At 35.0% G+C, this 18,453-nt stretch overlaps 1 protein-coding gene across 4 annotated transcripts in view; it reads left to right on the top strand.

Moving 5' to 3' along the window:
- The window catches only part of DYNC1I2 (dynein cytoplasmic 1 intermediate chain 2), a 50,584-nt gene extending 33,010 nt beyond the window's left edge, over positions 1 to 17,574 (top strand). For all 4 annotated transcript variants that reach the window (XM_081142128.1, XM_081142126.1, XM_081142125.1 and 1 more), the window contains 11 exons: positions 98 to 193; positions 406 to 568; positions 678 to 777; positions 1,599 to 1,724; positions 2,623 to 2,769; positions 3,120 to 3,233; positions 3,546 to 3,679; positions 4,555 to 4,699; positions 12,490 to 12,630; positions 14,476 to 14,601; positions 16,925 to 17,574. In XM_081142128.1, the coding sequence (XP_080998254.1) occupies positions 98 to 193; positions 406 to 568; positions 678 to 777; positions 1,599 to 1,724; positions 2,623 to 2,769; positions 3,120 to 3,233; positions 3,546 to 3,679; positions 4,555 to 4,699; positions 12,490 to 12,630; positions 14,476 to 14,601; positions 16,925 to 17,038 (1,406 nt within the window). In that variant the 3' untranslated portion in view covers positions 17,039 to 17,574. The remainder of the gene's footprint in view (positions 1 to 97; positions 194 to 405; positions 569 to 677; positions 778 to 1,598; positions 1,725 to 2,622; positions 2,770 to 3,119; positions 3,234 to 3,545; positions 3,680 to 4,554; positions 4,700 to 12,489; positions 12,631 to 14,475; positions 14,602 to 16,924) is intronic.
- Positions 17,575 to 18,453: the final 879 nt, after the last annotated feature.

Genomic DNA, 18,453 nt, shown 5'->3' with positions numbered 1-18,453 from the left:
GATTTTGCTTTTATGTAAAGAGTTGTGATACCTTCTGCACATTACCTCAAAAATTATCAGTGATTTTCATAAAAATAATTTTTGTTCTGTTTTTCAGATGAAGAAGAAGATGATGATGTAGTGACTCCTAAACCACCTATTGAACCCGAAGAAGAGAAAACTTTAAAGAAAGATGAGGAAAATGATAGTAAAGGTATCTTAAAGAATTTAACTTTAAAAAATTTTGTTGACTCCTATTAAGATTTCCTTTATTGTTTATGTATGAAAGTAGAATAAAATGCTCTAAATCTAAGAGCTGAATCTGGTTGAAAAAGAATGTGTGCCATTCATTGATCCAAACTGTACTAGTGAACTGACCTGATTTGGCTCACATAAATCAGACTACAGGAAACATTTGTTTTCCAGCTCCCCCTCATGAGCTGACTGAAGAAGAAAAGCAACAAATCTTGCATACAGAAGAATTTTTAAGTTTCTTTGACCATTCCACAAGAATTGTAGAAAGAGCTCTTTCTGAGCAGATTAACATCTTCTTTGACTACAGTGGAAGAGATTTGGAAGACAAAGAAGGGTAATGTTTAATTGCTAAAATTGTGGCTTCAGCAATATTAAATTACTTTAAGATTAAGAGTGAGAAGTTCTAACATCATGGTTTTTTTTGGTTTTGGTCTTTTCTGTAGAGAGATTCAAGCAGGTGCAAAACTGTCACTAAATCGACAATTTTTTGACGAACGTTGGTCGAAGCATCGGGTTGTTAGTTGTTTGGATTGGTCATCTCAGGTAAATTATAACAAAACTGGTTACTGTTAACTCATTTTTTTTCTTCTTTTTTCTTCCTTTACTTTTATTTTATTTTACTTTTATTGAATTTATTGGGGTGACATTGGTTAATAAAATTGTATAGGTTTAAATGTACAGTTCTATAACACATCATCTGTATATATTGTATTATGTGTTCACCACCCAAAGTCAAGTCTCCTTCCATCACCATTTATCTTCCCTTTACCCTTTCTACCTCTCCCCACCCCCGTTTCCCTCTGGTAATCACCATAGTGTTGTCTGTGTGTATGAGTTGTTGGGGTTTTTTGGGGAGGGGGGTGTTTTGTTTGTTTTTTGTTTAATCTGTTCACCTTTTAATTGTGGAAACATTGTGTGGTTAAATCAATATATATCATTTAAAATAATAATGGATGATGGCTCTAATGTTTTCTTATTCATTTTGTTTTATATGCTGTGGAAGAAAGGATTGGAAACATTACTTATATTTAAAACTCAAGGTTTTATTTATGATAATACTAATTACTAATTTCAATTGCTCACCAAATCCTTTGGATAAAATTGCAACACATATATGAATGAAGTTAATGAAAACATTTTAATTAAAAAATTTTATATAACTACATGAAAACATTTTAAATAACTAACTGTACTAATCTAAGGTTGTACTAATATCCCAGTGAACGTAACTCGAGATATCTTTTTTGATGAAGTGTTAGGTATTTGTACTTTCAGAATAATTTCATAAAAACAATTGAGTAACTAGGAATATAAAAACAGTTCTTATTGTCATAGCATTTTTTCTACTTGATTTTTGTGAGCAGTATCCAGAGTTACTCGTGGCTTCCTATAATAACAATGAAGATGCTCCTCATGAACCTGATGGTGTGGCCCTTGTATGGAATATGAAATACAAAAAAACTACCCCAGAGTATGTATTTCACTGCCAGGTAAGATGGTCTTTTAATAGCCTTCCGCAAGTTTAAGAATTCATTAATGAATTAGGCGAGTGCCTCTTTCTTTTCTTGTCAACATAATGATTTCATTGGGTTGGCATTTACTAAACCACCCCATATTTGCAAACAGATGTTAACAGAAAACTGAAGACTTCTCAGTTCAACATGATCTGCCTTTTGTAGCGTTTCTGACACCTCTTATAATGTTTAATCACACCTAAAGTTCTTTGCAGTTGTGATTTTCTATTATTGTGATTGATTCTATAAAAGAAATCTTTTATAAAATGTCTTTTCTACAGGAAGTTTCTTAGGAACTTATTTGCTGAACATACAATTAGACTGTTGGCCCACTGAATTACTTATACATGGCCTGAGGAGTTGGAACTAGATAGTTTTAAGTAGAAACATATGTTTGAAGTAGGAAACAGATGCAGAGTTTTAAAGTGGATTTACTGGAAGGTTAGAATTTACAAGCCTTTTTTGGTTGCATAAGTTATAATCTTTTAATAATAATATAATTCTGAAAAAACACTTAATTGAATCAAAACTAACATGTACTCTGTTGTCAGATTATTGTTAGAGGCTAATGCAGAGCCAGTTATCTTTTGATTTAATACTGTAATCAAATGAAAAAATTTTTTACTTTCTTTATAAATTACTTAAACATTTATGTAAATAATCATTGCATTTGACTTTTAAGCAAAAACTATTCTAAAGATAAAGTTTTATATTCTAGAACAAACAAAAATTTTTAATGAATTTATTTACTTGTTTTTATAACCTCTAATGCCTTACAATAAAGGGAAAAATTCTTTGGATATAGATTTATTTTTATAACTTGTCAGGCTTCGGACATTTGAACCTTAAGTATAAAAATCTTACTTATTTGCAGTCAGCTGTGATGTCTGCTACATTTGCAAAATTTCATCCAAATCTGGTTGTTGGTGGTACGTATTCAGGCCAAATTGTGCTATGGGATAACCGTAGCAATAAAAGAACTCCAGTGCAAAGAACTCCACTGTCAGCTGCTGCACACACAGTAAGTAACGGGGTTATTTCCATTAGACTTGTGTGCTCCTTCACCATTAAATACTTAGTAGTCCATCAGAGTAGTGTCAGAATGTGTTTCCTTTGATGTGTGAATTCCTCATCATTTAGTAACCAAGAGCAAAGGCCTTTTTTCCTGTATTTTTGAAAATTTGTTTTATTAGAAACCCATTTCTCTTCTGAGACAACCTTTTGTTAACAGAGTAGCATCAAACTTCACATTAAAAATGCCCTGAAGATATGAGACTGTTTTGATATGAAACAATATCTGTGATTAGCAGTAAAAATTATTTCACTTTTTGGTGAAATAATTCCAGAAAATCTTAATATCTCTTTCTTCAGCATCCTGTATATTGTGTAAATGTCGTTGGAACACAAAATGCTCACAATCTAATTAGCATCTCTACTGATGGAAAGATTTGTTCGTGGAGTCTGGACATGCTTTCCCATCCACAGGTAGGTTCATCTTGGAAAATGCTGAAATTTTGAGGCAAATGTTACTTTTCAAGTCTGTTTAAACCCCAGCTTATGTTTTTCATAAATGTTTTATAGTGGTATTACGGCAACAGTTTATAAACCTAAACATGTGTTAAATGTAGTTTGTTGTATAAATACTTTATTTTCAAACCTGCTTCATTTAATCAAAGACAATTTTTATAAGTAGTATAATAAAAGAATGGTTTACAAACCAATTAAAACTAGAAATTTTTCTTAAAAAATTAAAAGTTGCAAATTTATAAAGTAATTTCCTTAATTTTTGATATGCAGGATAGCATGGAATTGGTTCATAAACAGTCAAAGGCAGTAGCTGTGACATCTATGTCTTTCCCTGTTGGAGATGTCAACAACTTTGTTGTTGGGAGTGAAGAAGGCTCTGTGTACACAGCATGCCGCCATGGCAGGTACCTGTAAACTGGAATTTGCAATTATTTAAAATTATTCTTTGAATAATTTCATTAAAACAAATTGCCTCTTATTTAAGTAGCAATCTATCCCAGAGCCACTCATTATTTGTGACAAATTATTTGAGGTCAGGTATATAAAATTAAAACAAATACTTTTTAAAAAATAAAAGGTTATTTTGGATCAGGATGTATTCTGAATTTTGAGGGTTGTGGTGTGTTGTGGTTTTGTATATGTACACGTGCTCATGGAAGTTGGTGGGAAATAGCAGTCAGCAATTGCAAATACCGTATTCACATGCCACATACTGACCTTTAGAATTGTAAACAAGATTTTTCAGTTTTTCAGTTGTTTTCCCATTGTATTTGGACTTTAAGCTTTAGTTCAATCCTCCTGATAATTGTACAGTAATGTCACGTATACATTTTAAATTGACTAGTATTTCTCCTGCTGTTCAGTCTGTTTTGAAATTGTCTAGCTGTACCTTATCAATTGCTTCCTTTAAAAAAAAAATTGAATGCCCAGTTTTCATCTCAAATACAGATCGCCTTCAAAGCTTTTGATTTAAAAGTAGCCCAGATTTTCTCTTACATGTAGCATCCCTTTGTCTCTATTCCACCACCTCAGATATTGAACTTCTGAGTTCTGTCTTCAACAGCATGATGTTTATGGTTCAAAAATGTACTTATTGCTTTAGTAGTGTTATCAAATAGAGTAACATTCAATTTCAGTTATTCTGATATGTTATGAGCACAGAGTTAAGTTTGTTGAAATTATGTCAAAGTCTGATATATAAACTGTAAAATAATGTATTTGTAAGTGGTCATCTTACAGAGATTGCTCTAACATTTTCATTTTCACTTTTATGAAATAGCAAAGCTGGAATCAGTGAGATGTTCGAAGGACATCAAGGACCAATCACTGGCATCCATTGTCATGCAGCTGTTGGAGCAGTAGACTTCTCACATCTTTTTGTCACTTCATCATTTGACTGGACAGTAAAACTATGGACAACTAAGGTATCTAAAAACAGATGTCTGCTCATTTGCTTAGGTTCCTAACACAAGGTGGTGCTCTAATACTACATAGGAAAGGTGAAAAGCTTTCTAATAGCATGATTAACTGATAGATCAAATCTGATAAGTTAGATGTAACATGAGTGAGCTACTAGAAGCTGAAGTTTTCATAAAAAATGTGTTGACAAGTATGATAACCCCACATACAACCAACGACCAGTCTTCCAACCATTTCAGGTTTTTCAAGCACAGAACTGTCTACCCTGAACTGAGTTTGAGGGAAAGCCCCTGAATATCTCATATAGCACCTCCCATAGTTGTCATACAGCCCAGCACAAAAGTCATACATTTTCTCTTTGGAGAGCTTTATACAAAATGGAGAAAAGACAGATAAAAACTGATGTACAGTAAGTCCTGGTAAATTAAGAGGTAGACCTGGTAAATTAGCTTAATGTTCCATTACATTTAACTATACATGTTACAGATTACTCTTAAAATATAAGAATGAATTATTTGGAAAACAAAATGTTTTTAAAGTACACAGTCTTTGAAGTTCTAGTCTCAGAACAATGCCTATCAGAACCATATTTACCATAAAGTGACAAAATTAAGATTAATATGGTAATTTCTTAGAATTGGTAGTTTGCAGACTTTTGTAATCTGTACACACCCTAAAATATTTTTACAATATCTGATTCTTACACCCTTCCTCACTTTAACAACTTACCTATTTAACTCTAAAAATACAAGCATTAAAGCAGGGTCAAAGAGATTTTACTAATTTTTGGAATAGCGACTGTGCACATATTAGACATATGAGGTTGGGGTGTTTTGGGGGGAAGCTTACTAACCATTGGGACTTAGTGGCAGCATTTACCATAGTAACTTGCTGCTGACCAGTGTCCAGTCTGTCCTTCACTTATTTAGAAAATTTTCTCAGTCTACTAGAGTTGATTAGCTAGGAAGTGCTGACTGGAACTAACAGGCTTCTAACACACTGATACATTGGAGAAAGTCAATTTATTAATTTACAGTGAGAAATAACTGCCAAGAGGCCCAGATACTCATGCTGGCCTGACCAGCTCATTGTTTCCCTGTAGACAACCCACATGGGAAGCCAAATTATAATCAGAGGATTGCTTAGTGAGCAAGGAATTGGAACAAAAGAAGTTTTCTAATTTGAATGTTTAATGGCATCAAGCAAAGATATCATGATTCATTCAACTTCACATAGAGATAGTCTTGCCATGGGTGGTAATTCTCAGAGATGGTTGACTGAGACTCTGTCTCTCCTGGACAGTGCTTGCATTGGATACTGTCTGTATTTTTGTTGTAAGACTCTGCTTCTTTGTATTTCCACTGTTTTTAATAGACACATTTCTTCTCAAAAAAGGTAGTATTGTCAGTCAGGTTATAAAGAAGGTATTTCTGACCTTGGAATCATTTCTTTTAAAAGAGGATCTGTTTGTTTCTCTTCTGATCCAAGTGAAGATGTATTTCCCAGTTCTCTTGAGAGGACCTCACTATTATGTCCATGTATTTACTATAGGGACTCTCTGGTTGTTAATCTAGATCTATCCAGTTACCCCAGAAAAATGCAGAATTACTATATTTGTTCCCTAGGGATACTGGAACAAATAACCACAAACTAGGTGTCTTTAACACAACAGAAATTTATTCTCTCACAGTACCAGAGGCCAGAAGTCCAAAGTCAAGGTGTTGGCAAGGTTGGTTACTTTTGGAGGCTCTGAGGGAGAATCTGTTCCTCTGTTCCACGCTTCTTTTCCTAGCTTCTGGTGGTTGCCAGCAGTCTTAGTGCTACTTGGCTTGCAGCTGCATCACCCCAGTTTCTGCCTCTGTCATCACCTGGTATCCTCCCTGTTTGTCTGTGTCCAAATTCTTTTCTTCTTTTAAGATCAACAGTCATGCTAGATTTAGGGCCTGCCGTAATGCAGTATAACCATAGCTTAACTTGATTATGTTTGCAAAGATCCTGATTCCAAATGTCATCACATTTATAGGTTCCAGGTGGATATGAATTTGGGCGGGGGACACTATTCAACCCAATACATAACTGTAAAGAACTCAGAAAAAAATATGGTTTGTCCCTTGACCATATAGTGTTAACTGTCGCCACTGTACCAGAATTAGCTACCTTTTCGCATTCAAATACTATCAATCATTCAAAGGAGCCCTTTGTTTTGATTCATTCTTTTGACAAATATGTCTGCATACCTTTTCTTTGTAAGCATTTTAGAGCTGCAGTGACCTTGGGACGTTATCTAGTTCAGTGGTTCTCAATTTGGATTGAATGAGAATCACCCGGGCAATTTTAAAATTTTCAGTGCTTACCTCGCAACCCCAGGCTAAGAAAATCGGAATACTGTATGTAAGGGGGACACTAAGGCAATAGCATATTTTTTAACTTTCTAGGGATTAGGGAATTTCAATATAAAACCTTTGTTTTATAAATTAGGAAATAGGTAACCAGAATGATAGTGACTTGCCAAAGCCTTAAAGCTGGGTATTGGCAGCCCTGAGATAAGAGTCTATGTGCCCCTCTTCAACTCTTCCCTGCTGCTACTCTTCCACTTAGGTAGAAGTTCTCTTCAAGTTAGGAAAAAATACTACGATTAAAAAGGACTTTAGCCCGGCCTGGCGTGGCTCAGCGGTTGAGCATTGACCTAGGATCCAGGCGATCGGGGTTCGATTCCCTGATGTTTCTATCTCTCTCTCCCTCTCCTTTCCTCTCTCTGAAATCAATAAAGATATTTTTTTTAAAAAAAAAAAAAGAAGGACTTTAAATGATCTGTTTGGGGTTTTAATTTGCAGTGTCATATATAAAATTAATATATTATGAAACAATAATTGGTGTCAAGTTTGTGCTTTCTTTCTCTTTGGGGGGAAATTATTAATCCTTAGGTGACCATGTTTTTAAAATTAAACTTGAAAAAAATTATAAAAGAACTGCAATAACGTTTTTAAAAGTTGGGAACATGTTACCATTTATTGTATTTTTATTTTTAATATAATTTTTCACCCAGTTATATCCTGCTTTTTTCTCTGGCTGCATCATAATCCACTAAGTAGATGAACATTTTAATCTAATCCTTTCCTGGGATATTTAGCAATCTCCTTTTTCATTATAAATATAAGTAAGTTTTAATCTAATTTGTATATAATTTTTTTCATATTTTATAAAAAAGAATTATACAATACATATGAATTTGTATCTGGCTTTTTTGCTCAACATTGTTTATGAGATTCATGTTATTGAGTGTAGTTGTAGAGTGTTAATTCTCTCAGCTGTATACTATTCCATATGTATATATACCATAATTTGTCCATTCTACTGCTGATGGTATTTGAGTTGATTACAGGGAGCTGTTATAAGTAGTGCTGCTAAGAGCATAGTTGTAGATGTCTTTTGATGGGCATAAGCACTCGTTTCTGTTGAGCATCTATGTAGTAGTGAAATTCTTTGCCATAAGATATGTATAATTCTGCTTTAGTAGATACTGCCAAGCAATTTTCCAAAATGATTCTACCAGTTTATAATTTACCAGTAGCATATGAAAATTCCCTTTACTCTGCATCATTGCTAACACTTAGTATTCTCTGCCTTTCTTTCATTTTAGTCATTCTCATGAATGTGGTTACATTATGTTGTGGTTTTAATTTGCAATACCTTGAGACTAATGAGGTTAAGCACCTTTGCATATGTTTATTGGCCATTTTGTGAAGTGCCTGTTCAAGTCTTTTGTCCATTTTTCTATTGATAACCCCTTCTTTAGAAGATTATGTAGACCAGTACATATTTTTACAATCGAGCATGTGAACATGATTGTGTATAACTTCTGTTTTAAGTCTTTGAAGTCTCGAGACCATAAAATTGCCTGAAAATGGGATATTTTTGAAGATACAGTCACCTCAGGAGTGATAGATTTTAGCATGGTGGTTCTTTTTTCTTTTTTTTTTTTAAACGTATCTTTATTGATTTCAGAGAGAGGAAAGGAGGGGGAGAGAGAGAGATAGAAACATCAATGATGAGAGAGTCATTGATCAGCTGCCTAGCCCCGCAACCCAGGCATGTGCCCTGACCGGGAATCGAACCCCGATCTCCAGGATCCTAGGTCAATGCTCAGCCGCTGAGCCACACCTGGCAGGGCAGCATGGTGGTTCTTAATCACTGATGTTCGTCAGAATCACTAGTGAAGTAATAACATTGATGAAATGCATTGAGGGTGGGGCGCTGTATCTGAATTTTTAAAAAGCTCTGCAGATGATTGTGATACCCATCCTAAATTAAAAACCACTACTTCAGAGTGAGACTTCCTCTGGATTGTTGCCAAAGAGAATGATAGGAAAATAATGATTTTAAGAGGGGAGAAAACTCTTAGTTTCTGTTTTTAGCTTACAGTTACTTATAAATTTTGCTAAAAATTTGTTTTCTTAATTACAAACAAACATTTTTGGATATTAAGATAATCATGCTGTTAACACTTACTGTGATATCTGAAATTTTTAAATTTATATTTTTAAACTTTTTATTGTGGAAAATCCCAAATAGATAGAAAAGCAGAGAGAATAGTGTAACTTGCTATTATTTGTTTGAAGCAGGATCCAAATAAGGTTCATATATTTGCAATTGGCATATCTTTTGAGGTCCTCTCTTAAAATAGGGTTTCCTTTCTTCTCTTCTTGCTTTGTTGTTGAAGAAGAAACCAGGTTGGTTGTCCTATTAGAGTTTCTCACAGCCTGGAGTTTGCATTCTTATGTTATTGTTCATGCTGTTGTGTATAGTTGTAGATTATTTGTACTTCCAAAGACAGAAGCTTAACCACAAGAAGCACTTGGTATCTGTCTCCCACTCCTGTTGATGTCTCTTCGCTCTTTGTTCATCTGAAGCTTATTCTGTGGTAGATTTTTCAGGGGGTGCTCATGATGCATTTTTCCTATATTCACAATGGTCTGTCTGGTTATGAAGTTCAGTTTGGCTATATATAAAATCTATGATTTACATTTTTTTCTTTTATTACCTGAATATGTTACTGTATTCAGTGCTTCTGACAAAAGCATTGTTGTCAAAAAGTCTGATGAAAATCTGATTTTCCTTTCCTTGTGACTTGGTCTTCTTAAAAAACCTGGATGATCAAATGATTTTTTCTTTTTCTTTAAAGGGTTGATTGTCCTAGATACATAGGATACTCTTTGATAAGTAATTTCAAACTGTCTTTTATTTTAGGGCAATTCTCTTGAATTATAAATTTTTGTAATGTATTGTATTGCTTTGACTTTCTTCTTCAGTGGCTGGCATTATAGGTATATCTTCATTAATCTTTGTCATTTCTTTATCTTTTTGTGTGTTCTTTTGAAAATAACAGTGTTATTGAGATATAATTCATATGCCATAAAATTTAACTTGCTAAAGTGTAAAATTCAGTGGTTCTTAATATATTCACAGAGGTGTGTATATACTATGTAACTTTAGAACATTTTCAAATTTCAGAAGGAAACCCTGTATCCATTGGCACTCATTCCTTGTTCCCCCTCCCCTAGCTCTTGAGACTACTAATGTACTTTCAATTTCTTTAGAACTTCCTATTATGACAATTCATGGACATTTCATGGAATCATACAATATGTGACTGTCTTCTTTCACTTTGCATAATATTTTTAAGGTTCATCCATGTTGAGCACGTGTCCATATTTTATTCCTTTTATGGCTGAATAGTATGCCATTGAATGGATATACCACTTTGTTTATTCATTAGTTGATGAACGTTTGGGTTGTTCCCACATTTAGGAAGAATGGTGTTATGAACATTTACAAGGTTTTGTGTGTACATATGTTTTCATTTCTCTTGGGTATATACCTAGGAGAATTGTTGGGTCATATGTCAACTCTAAGTAGCATTTCGAGGAACTCCCAAACTGTTTTTCAAAGCAGCTACACCAATTTACATTCCCACCAGCAGTGTCTGAGGGCTCCAGTTTCTCACAGCCTCATCACCAACACTTGTTTTTGTCTATCCTGAAATGAGATCTCATTGTGGTTTTGATTGGCATTCCCCTGATGGATAATGATGTTGAGCATTTTTTCAAGTGCTTAGTTGCTATTTGTAGTTCTTTGGAGAAATGTATTCAGATCCTTTGCCCAATTTTTAATTGGGTTATTTGCCTTTTGTTAATGAATTGTAAGAGTTCTAGATACAAGTCATTATCAGGTATATGATTGTCAAATGTTTTCTCCCATTGTATAAATTCTCTTTTCACTTTCTTGAGGGTATTGTTTGAAGCACTATAGTATTTAGTTTTGATGTAGCCGAACTTAGTACTTTTGTTGCTTGTGCTTTTGGCTTCCTATCTGAGAAACTATTGCAGAATCCAAGGTCACAATGATTTACTCCTATGCTTTCTCTTAAGAGTTTTATAGTATACCTCTTATACTTAGATCTGTGGTACATTTTAAGTTAATTTCTGTGTGAGGAAGGAGGTGCCCAACTTCATTTTTCTGCACGTGCATGTTCACTTGTCCCAACATCATCTGTTGAAAAGACTGTTCCCATTTAATTGTCGTGACACCCTTATTGAAGGTCTGTCAGGATCACTTTGTATGGGATTTGACTAAGGTACTTTTTTGTTGCTTATTTTCTACTAGTGAAATGAGTTTTTCTTTACGTTTAGGAGGGAGGGAATAGGAAAAGATAGCTTTTCTAGTTGCATTGTCCAGGTGAAAGCTCTCCTGTGTTTTTTGCAAAGCTGATATATCTTTTTCTGCCTGTCTCTTTATCTGAAATATGTCTTTTCTATATATCTTTATCTATCTGTCTATCATCTATCTATCTATCTATCTGGCTGGCTATCTTATCTATCATCTATCCATCTATCATCTATCTAGATCTGTCTATCTATCTATCATCTATCATCTATCTATCTATCTATCTATCTATCTATCTATCTATCTATCTATCTATCAATCATCTATCTATCATCTCTGACATACGCCTTTTCTGTTCCTCTTCACCACTTGTATCTGAACTTTCTCTTTCCTTTGTCCCTATTGTGCTGTATTGCTCAACTTGGATACTTCTCCCAGCAGTTTCTCTTTGGTGAGACTTTATCTTGAAAGGACACTTTGGCTTGTTAATTTTGAGAGTTTATAGGGCTCAGACTGCACCATTAGACCTTACTTATATCATATGGAGTCTGCTTGCATTTATTTATAAATGGAATGTCAAACTCCCTCACAGTTTCTGCTGCTCTTCTCAGACTGGCCCCCATGCTGTCCACTGAGCATCTGCCACTGACTATGAGGCTCTCCTGTTCTGTTCTCTGGCTGTCAGAGCCCTCATGCCTTCCTACATGTCTTCCCTCACAGACTGTACTTGTCAGAGGTTTGTTCTCCCCTGCTTACATTTGGAGCTTTGTCTCCTGATTTTGTTGTAGATGTTGTCTGTGAATCTTTGATTTTGCCATTCTTTATTTGGGTTTATGGGGAGATTTAGAGGAGATTTAAAAAATACAGTGCCATTGCTATCATCTTCCTAAAATCCTCTCATTAACAAATATTTATAAAGCACCTTGTATTCCTTTTTTAAAACAGTATGGTATCTGTAAGTTAAAAAGAAAATGTAATCCAGTAGTTGATTCTTAGTTCCATAACTCCAGATAATTCTATAGTGAACAAATTATAAGAACTTTTCTAGCCTAAATTAAATATCATAAAATGTTATATCTGTTGAATGTATGTCATATTTTGACTGAGCTAAGAATCAACTTTTCCCTTTCAGAATAACAAGCCTTTATACTCATTCGAAGATAATTCAGACTATGTTTATGATGTTATGTGGTCACCCACTCACCCAGCCCTGTTTGCCTGTGTGGATGGCATGGGGAGGCTTGATTTGTGGAATCTCAATAATGACACAGAGGTAAGTGGGAAAAATTAAAAAAATTTCACTGAAAAATAGAAAATTGGAGAGTTATTGAATAATTTATGAAATTCTTTTTATCCCAAGGAATGTAAAAGGGCTCTGTGAGTGTAGCATCATCACAAAGAAACCAAATAAGCTCTGTACCCTAAATAATAAACAGCATGCTGTGCAGAGCTGAAGCGAGAAGTAATGTTGTGAGGAGCACTGGGCATTTCCTTTTACTTCTGAAAGGCACTATGGTGTTTCTCGTGTCCTGCCAAAATCTCATTCATAAGGCAACAGGAATATTTTTCATTTATAGGCTAGAAAGCAGAGAGTTTCAGACTCTTTAAAGTATGTAAATCTTAATTCTGACTTTCTAAGTTCTTTCTTAGCCTTCATAGAATTGTATATCATCCATAAAACATTAGTCTTAGCCTGACGTATTTGAATGAAGGAAAAATGTATTTTGATAACTTGTTCCATGAAAGAGTGAAAATATTGTTACTGTTGATATAAAATGAATATAGAAACCATCAAATTTTCTAATTGCTGTACTAAAATCACTTGTTGGCAGTGACATTTCTCTGCAGCTATTGTTTATTTTTAGCCATGTGTATTTTTACCAGCTTAGAGAAGCTTAAAGATGTTCTTAGAATTCTGTATTGCTGTATGGTGGTAAGAAGTAATGTTAGCAGTCCTCTCAGTGACAGTTGAGGAGAAAGTCTCTTGGTTGCTTCCCCACATCCTACTCATTCCCACATCTCTTTATATTTCAAGTGGTATCTGTCCAAATCCTTTGAAGTAAAATAGTTGGTTATACAGGACAAAGAAGTTATATATTGGAAATATAAAGATTTTAACACTATGCTAACTGCTTGTTTAGTACTTTGAGGAAGAACATTCAGATACTGCTAGGAAAAGATATTAAGCCCTAGCTAGGTGATTGGACTTGATTATATATCACTGGTTACTAGAATGGTACCAATTTTACTTTCTTAGTTTCGGTTTTGGTATTAGAGATACGTGGTTACAATTAAATTTTGATCTCTGCTATAATCATAAACTCAAATAATACATCTTAATTATAATTTTTCTCTGTAACAGTTTTAAAATGCTATGGGGTTAAATTTATAATTTGGGGATAACTGGTGTAAATTAGAAGGATTATTTTTAGTCAGATTTCAAATTTTAAAAAATTTGTATTGTGCTCTGGCCTGAGCCACATTGAATGGTTGTTCTGTGTGTGACAAGTAAATCTCTTTTCTTCAGCACGGGAGAGAGACAGATTGGGGGGTCTGGTGCCACTGTTTTGGTCCATCAGTCTCCCTGCTCCCGACAGCTCATGCAGTGGGGGCTGTCAAAGAACTCATACTATATCTTCAGTATGAACTGTTCCCAGGGACTGTGGATCAAATCGCAAGTTTCAGCTGACAGATGCAAGCTACAGAAGTCATTCCTGTCCTCTAAAGTTGAACCATAATCTGTTTATGAGGGCTTTTGAAATGTTGCTTTAAAATGGGGTTTTGGCCATCTGATGTCAGACAGCTTGACTTCTTAAAGAAGTTAAAACAACAAAGAATGTTTTATTAAAGAGAAGATCCCTCAGAATGATGCATCCATCATGTGAGAATTTCTTATCTAAAGATTTACATTATTTTCCCAAACCATTTTCAAGGATTGACTATAATGTCATTCAGAATGTATCACTGAACAGGAAGAAAGTTGGAAAATTCTTTACCCGTTTTCATCTTTGTCTTTAAAAATGTAGCCAGGTTGGAAGAAAGAAGAATTACTATTTTCCATATTTATAGAAATCTTGATGAAACTTTTAACACTGCACTGTATTTTAAATGACTTTAGGTGCCAACTGCCAGTATTTCCGTGGAGGGTAATCCTGCTCTTAATCGTGTAAGATGGACCCATTCTGGAAGAGAGATTGCCGTGGGTGATTCTGAAGGACAGATTGTTATATATGATGTGGGAGAGGTATGGGGCTCACTGCCTATAATTTTGACACATCTATTTGGCTTTCACAACATAGTAGGAACGCTATCTTCGTGGCTAAAACTAGTCTTGGAGGTTCATGAATTATATAAACTATATGGTTGTAAAGATAATAATTACTTTCCACCATAAGAATGATGCTTGAGATTAATTTTCTTTCTAAACTGGATGTCCAGTGTCCCCATACAACAGATTTTGAGGGCAATATCATATGTTAGAAGTACCTTGCTTTTTTTTTTTTTTTTTAATATCTTTATTGATTTCAGAGAGAGGAAAGGAGAGGGAGAGAGAGAAAAACATCAATGATGAGAGAGTTATTAATTGGCTGCCTTCTGCACGCCCCCGACTGGGCATCGAGCCCACAACCCGGGCATGTGCCCTGACCAGGTATCGAACCCCGATCGCCTGGACCCTAGGTCGACTCTCAACCGCCGAGCCACGCCGGCCGGGCAGTACCTTGCTTCTTGAAGCATGCATTGCTGGAAGCTAGAAATTCTTTATGCAAAGTAAGGAATTTAGAGTTATAGTTGGACTTTTGAGCTTTACAGAATTTTATTTTTCTGTATTCATAGATTTGTTTAGACCAGGCAGTAGAAATCAGAAGTAATATTTTTTGAGAGTTATCTGATGACACTGTGAAATGTGAATCTTGGCTCTTGAGCTTATTGCAACAATGTTGTTATTGAATCCAACAGGATAAGTTGCAGCTCTCTCATAGTTAGAGCTTGGGTTGGCTGTATACAATGCCCAGGAGTGATTTCCTTTTTTTCAGTCCTGGCAATTGCCTTAGTCACTTCTTTTTTACTATGACTTATGATTCCCATCCTCTCTGGACACCCCAAGGCCTCTAGCAATTGGAAAGAGGTAAATTGAATCATTTAGAACAGCCAATTAAACTATCTACACAGATGGAATTGCTGTTTCTGCACTGTCCAGTATGGTAGCCACTAGACACATATGGCTATCAAACACTTAATATGTGGCTAGTACAACTGAACTGAATTTTAGATTTTATTTAATTTTAAGTAAATTAAACGTAAGTAGTCAGATGGCTACTTAGTAGTAGTCAGTGGCTGGTAACTACCATACTGGATTGGATTTCACTGTCCAATCTAATCTAGTTTTACAAGCAGGCACATCCATTTGCCACAATGAATGGTTTGTGTCCTAATATGGTAATATCACATTCCTCCAATATTATAATAACAATTATCAAAAATGTGTGGTCATTGGACTGCTCTGGTGAGGAAGAAGATTCACAAACCTCTGTTCCCGTTTTGCTCTTGGTACATCACTAAAGTGGGAAGATTAAGGTGTCAATAAAGGTGATCTTATGCTCTAAACAAAAATAAGTACTTATAAGAAACCAGGTTTTTTTTTGGGGTTTTTTAAAAATTTTTGTTTAAAATATTACAGATGTCCCTTTTTCTCCCCAATGACCTGTTCCTCCCCATCCCTTCCCCCTCCCCAGTCCCTCTCCCCACCATTGTCCGTGTCCTTGGGTTGTGCATATATGCATATAAATTCTTTGGTTACTCTCTCCCCCTCCACCCACCCGCCCTCCTCCGTCCCTCTGACATTTGACAGTCTCATCTATGCTTCCAAGTCATTGAATCTATTCTGTTCATCAGTTTATTAAGTTCTTTAGCTTCCACGTATAAACGAGATCATGTGATATTTGTCTTTCGCTGCCTGGCTTATTTCCCTTAGCATAATATTCTCCAGGTCCATCCATACTGTCCCAAAGGGTATGAGATCCTTCCTCTTTACAGCTACGTAGTATTCCATGGTGTAAATGTCCCACAGCTTTTTTATCCACTCATCTACTGATGGGCACTTGGGCTGTTTCCAGATCTTAGCTGTTGTAAAACTGTGCTGCTGTGAACATCAGGGTACATATATTCTTTCTGATGAATGAAGAAACCAGCTCTTTTGAACCATGCTTCAAAAACTTTTTCATACTAGGAATGGTGCAAAAGGTAAAACTTTTTAAGATTTTCCTCCCCACCAGCAAAATTCATGAGATAGTGCGTAGGAGTTACAGTTCCAGAGTCATTGTTACTTTCTTTCATGCTGTTGGTGATAATAGCAAAATCCTTTCTGAGGCTGTCACAACACACTTCACAAACACTGTCTTTTGTTCCAAAATGTTGTAAATCATTGTTATAGTCCCTGTAATTATGGAAAGGCCATTCAGGTCAGTTATTACTTTTTAATGGAAAAATTATTTGAAAACAAACTGAATAATAGTGAGTAAATTGATCTTTTTTTCCACTATACATAAATATTGTCTTTCTTTTAACAGCAGGTTGCTGTCCCCCGAAATGATGAATGGGCACGGTTCGGGCGAACACTTGCAGAAATTAATGCAAACCGGGCTGATGCAGAAGAGGAAGCCGCTACCCGAATACCTGCTTAGCTCCAGAAAAGAGGATAGGTAGCCTTAGTGGATTTGGAGAAGACTCTAAGTAGATCCTAAGACTATTTGCATGCTTCTGTCAGAATGATAATTAAAAGGAAATTTCGTGGGTTAAACCATGGATATTATTAATGCAGTAAGCAAATCTTACAATGTCCCTTTTTATATAACATGCATCTTGTTTTGGATTTGTGTCATTTTTAATACAGCTGATTGACTTTACTGAATGCAGCCTTTTTTAATTCTTATACACAGGTGTATATTTGGTATTAGTTATTGTTTGAGTTCTTTTCAACTTAAAACACTGTATACAGTTATTTCTAAAGCACAGATTAAATAAGTTCTTCATATTTTTAAATAATCATAATTCCCTGTTATACTGACAATGTTCTACTAACCATAATATGTAGAAGCACTGGTGTGTCTTAGCCATAGCATGCGTACATCTACCCAAGTTACATTCTAGTATTTTTCTTCTTTATAATTCATGTGATAGCTATCTATAAATAAAAACAAATATGGTTTAACTTTTCAAATTTTCATTTTGATTTACTTCTCACAGTTTTAATTTTTCCTTCTCTGTTATAAAGGGTTTTTTTCACATCTTTCTTTAAATTCCTGTTGTAAGCAGCCACTTCAAATGTCATAAAGCTTTTTGCCTTAAATATACCATACAGTATACTATAGATCTCCCAGTTCATTAGGAACTGATATGTAGATAATGTCAGTGAAAAACCTTTCTCCTTACCTCAGCGTTTGCTTTACTCACTGTTTTCTTCCATTTAAGATATGTTTAGTTCCAAGAATAAACAGAAAGCTGCCTGTTACTTTCACTGACTGAGAGAGCTGTGTATTGGGCTCTCTAAGACTAAAACCTCCTTTGGGAGAAATTGATGTCATGGTTGCAGTAGCCATGAGGACACATGTTCAAGTGAACTTTGTCATTGAATCAACTTCACACCTTGAGGCCTGTCACCATAACCGTCTACAGGTCTGAAAGGTAAGTGACAAATACCTAAGAATTAGTGTTGAAATCAACCTGTTTCAGGACTAGAAGAAAGGATTACGATCAGATCTTGACTTTGTCCATGTTAAATGTCCCATTTCCTTGATCTTGACCTCTTGTTCTCCTAAAGCTTAACACTCATTTATTCAACAAGATGAAAGAGGAGGGACAGCCATCAGACTTGGAACATTTCTGTGGTTTGATTTTTTTCCCCCCAAAGGCAAAGGAATATTTTATTCATAAACTGTATAGCAAGTAGGATATTTGCTATTTTATTCTTTTTTAAAGGCAGGTTTGTTGAGGTATAATTTACAAACAGTAATATTCACACTTTTTAGGTGCATAGTTCTATGAGTTTTGACCAATGTATACAGTTGCATACACTGCCACCAAGATATAGAATATTTCT

This window comes from Miniopterus schreibersii (genome assembly GCF_964146895.1).
Source record: "Miniopterus schreibersii genome assembly, chromosome: 7".
NCBI lineage: Eukaryota > Metazoa > Chordata > Mammalia > Chiroptera > Miniopteridae > Miniopterus > Miniopterus schreibersii.
The sequence above is the reverse complement of the archived record's forward strand: the minus strand, read 5'-3'. Positions and strand labels throughout refer to the sequence as shown.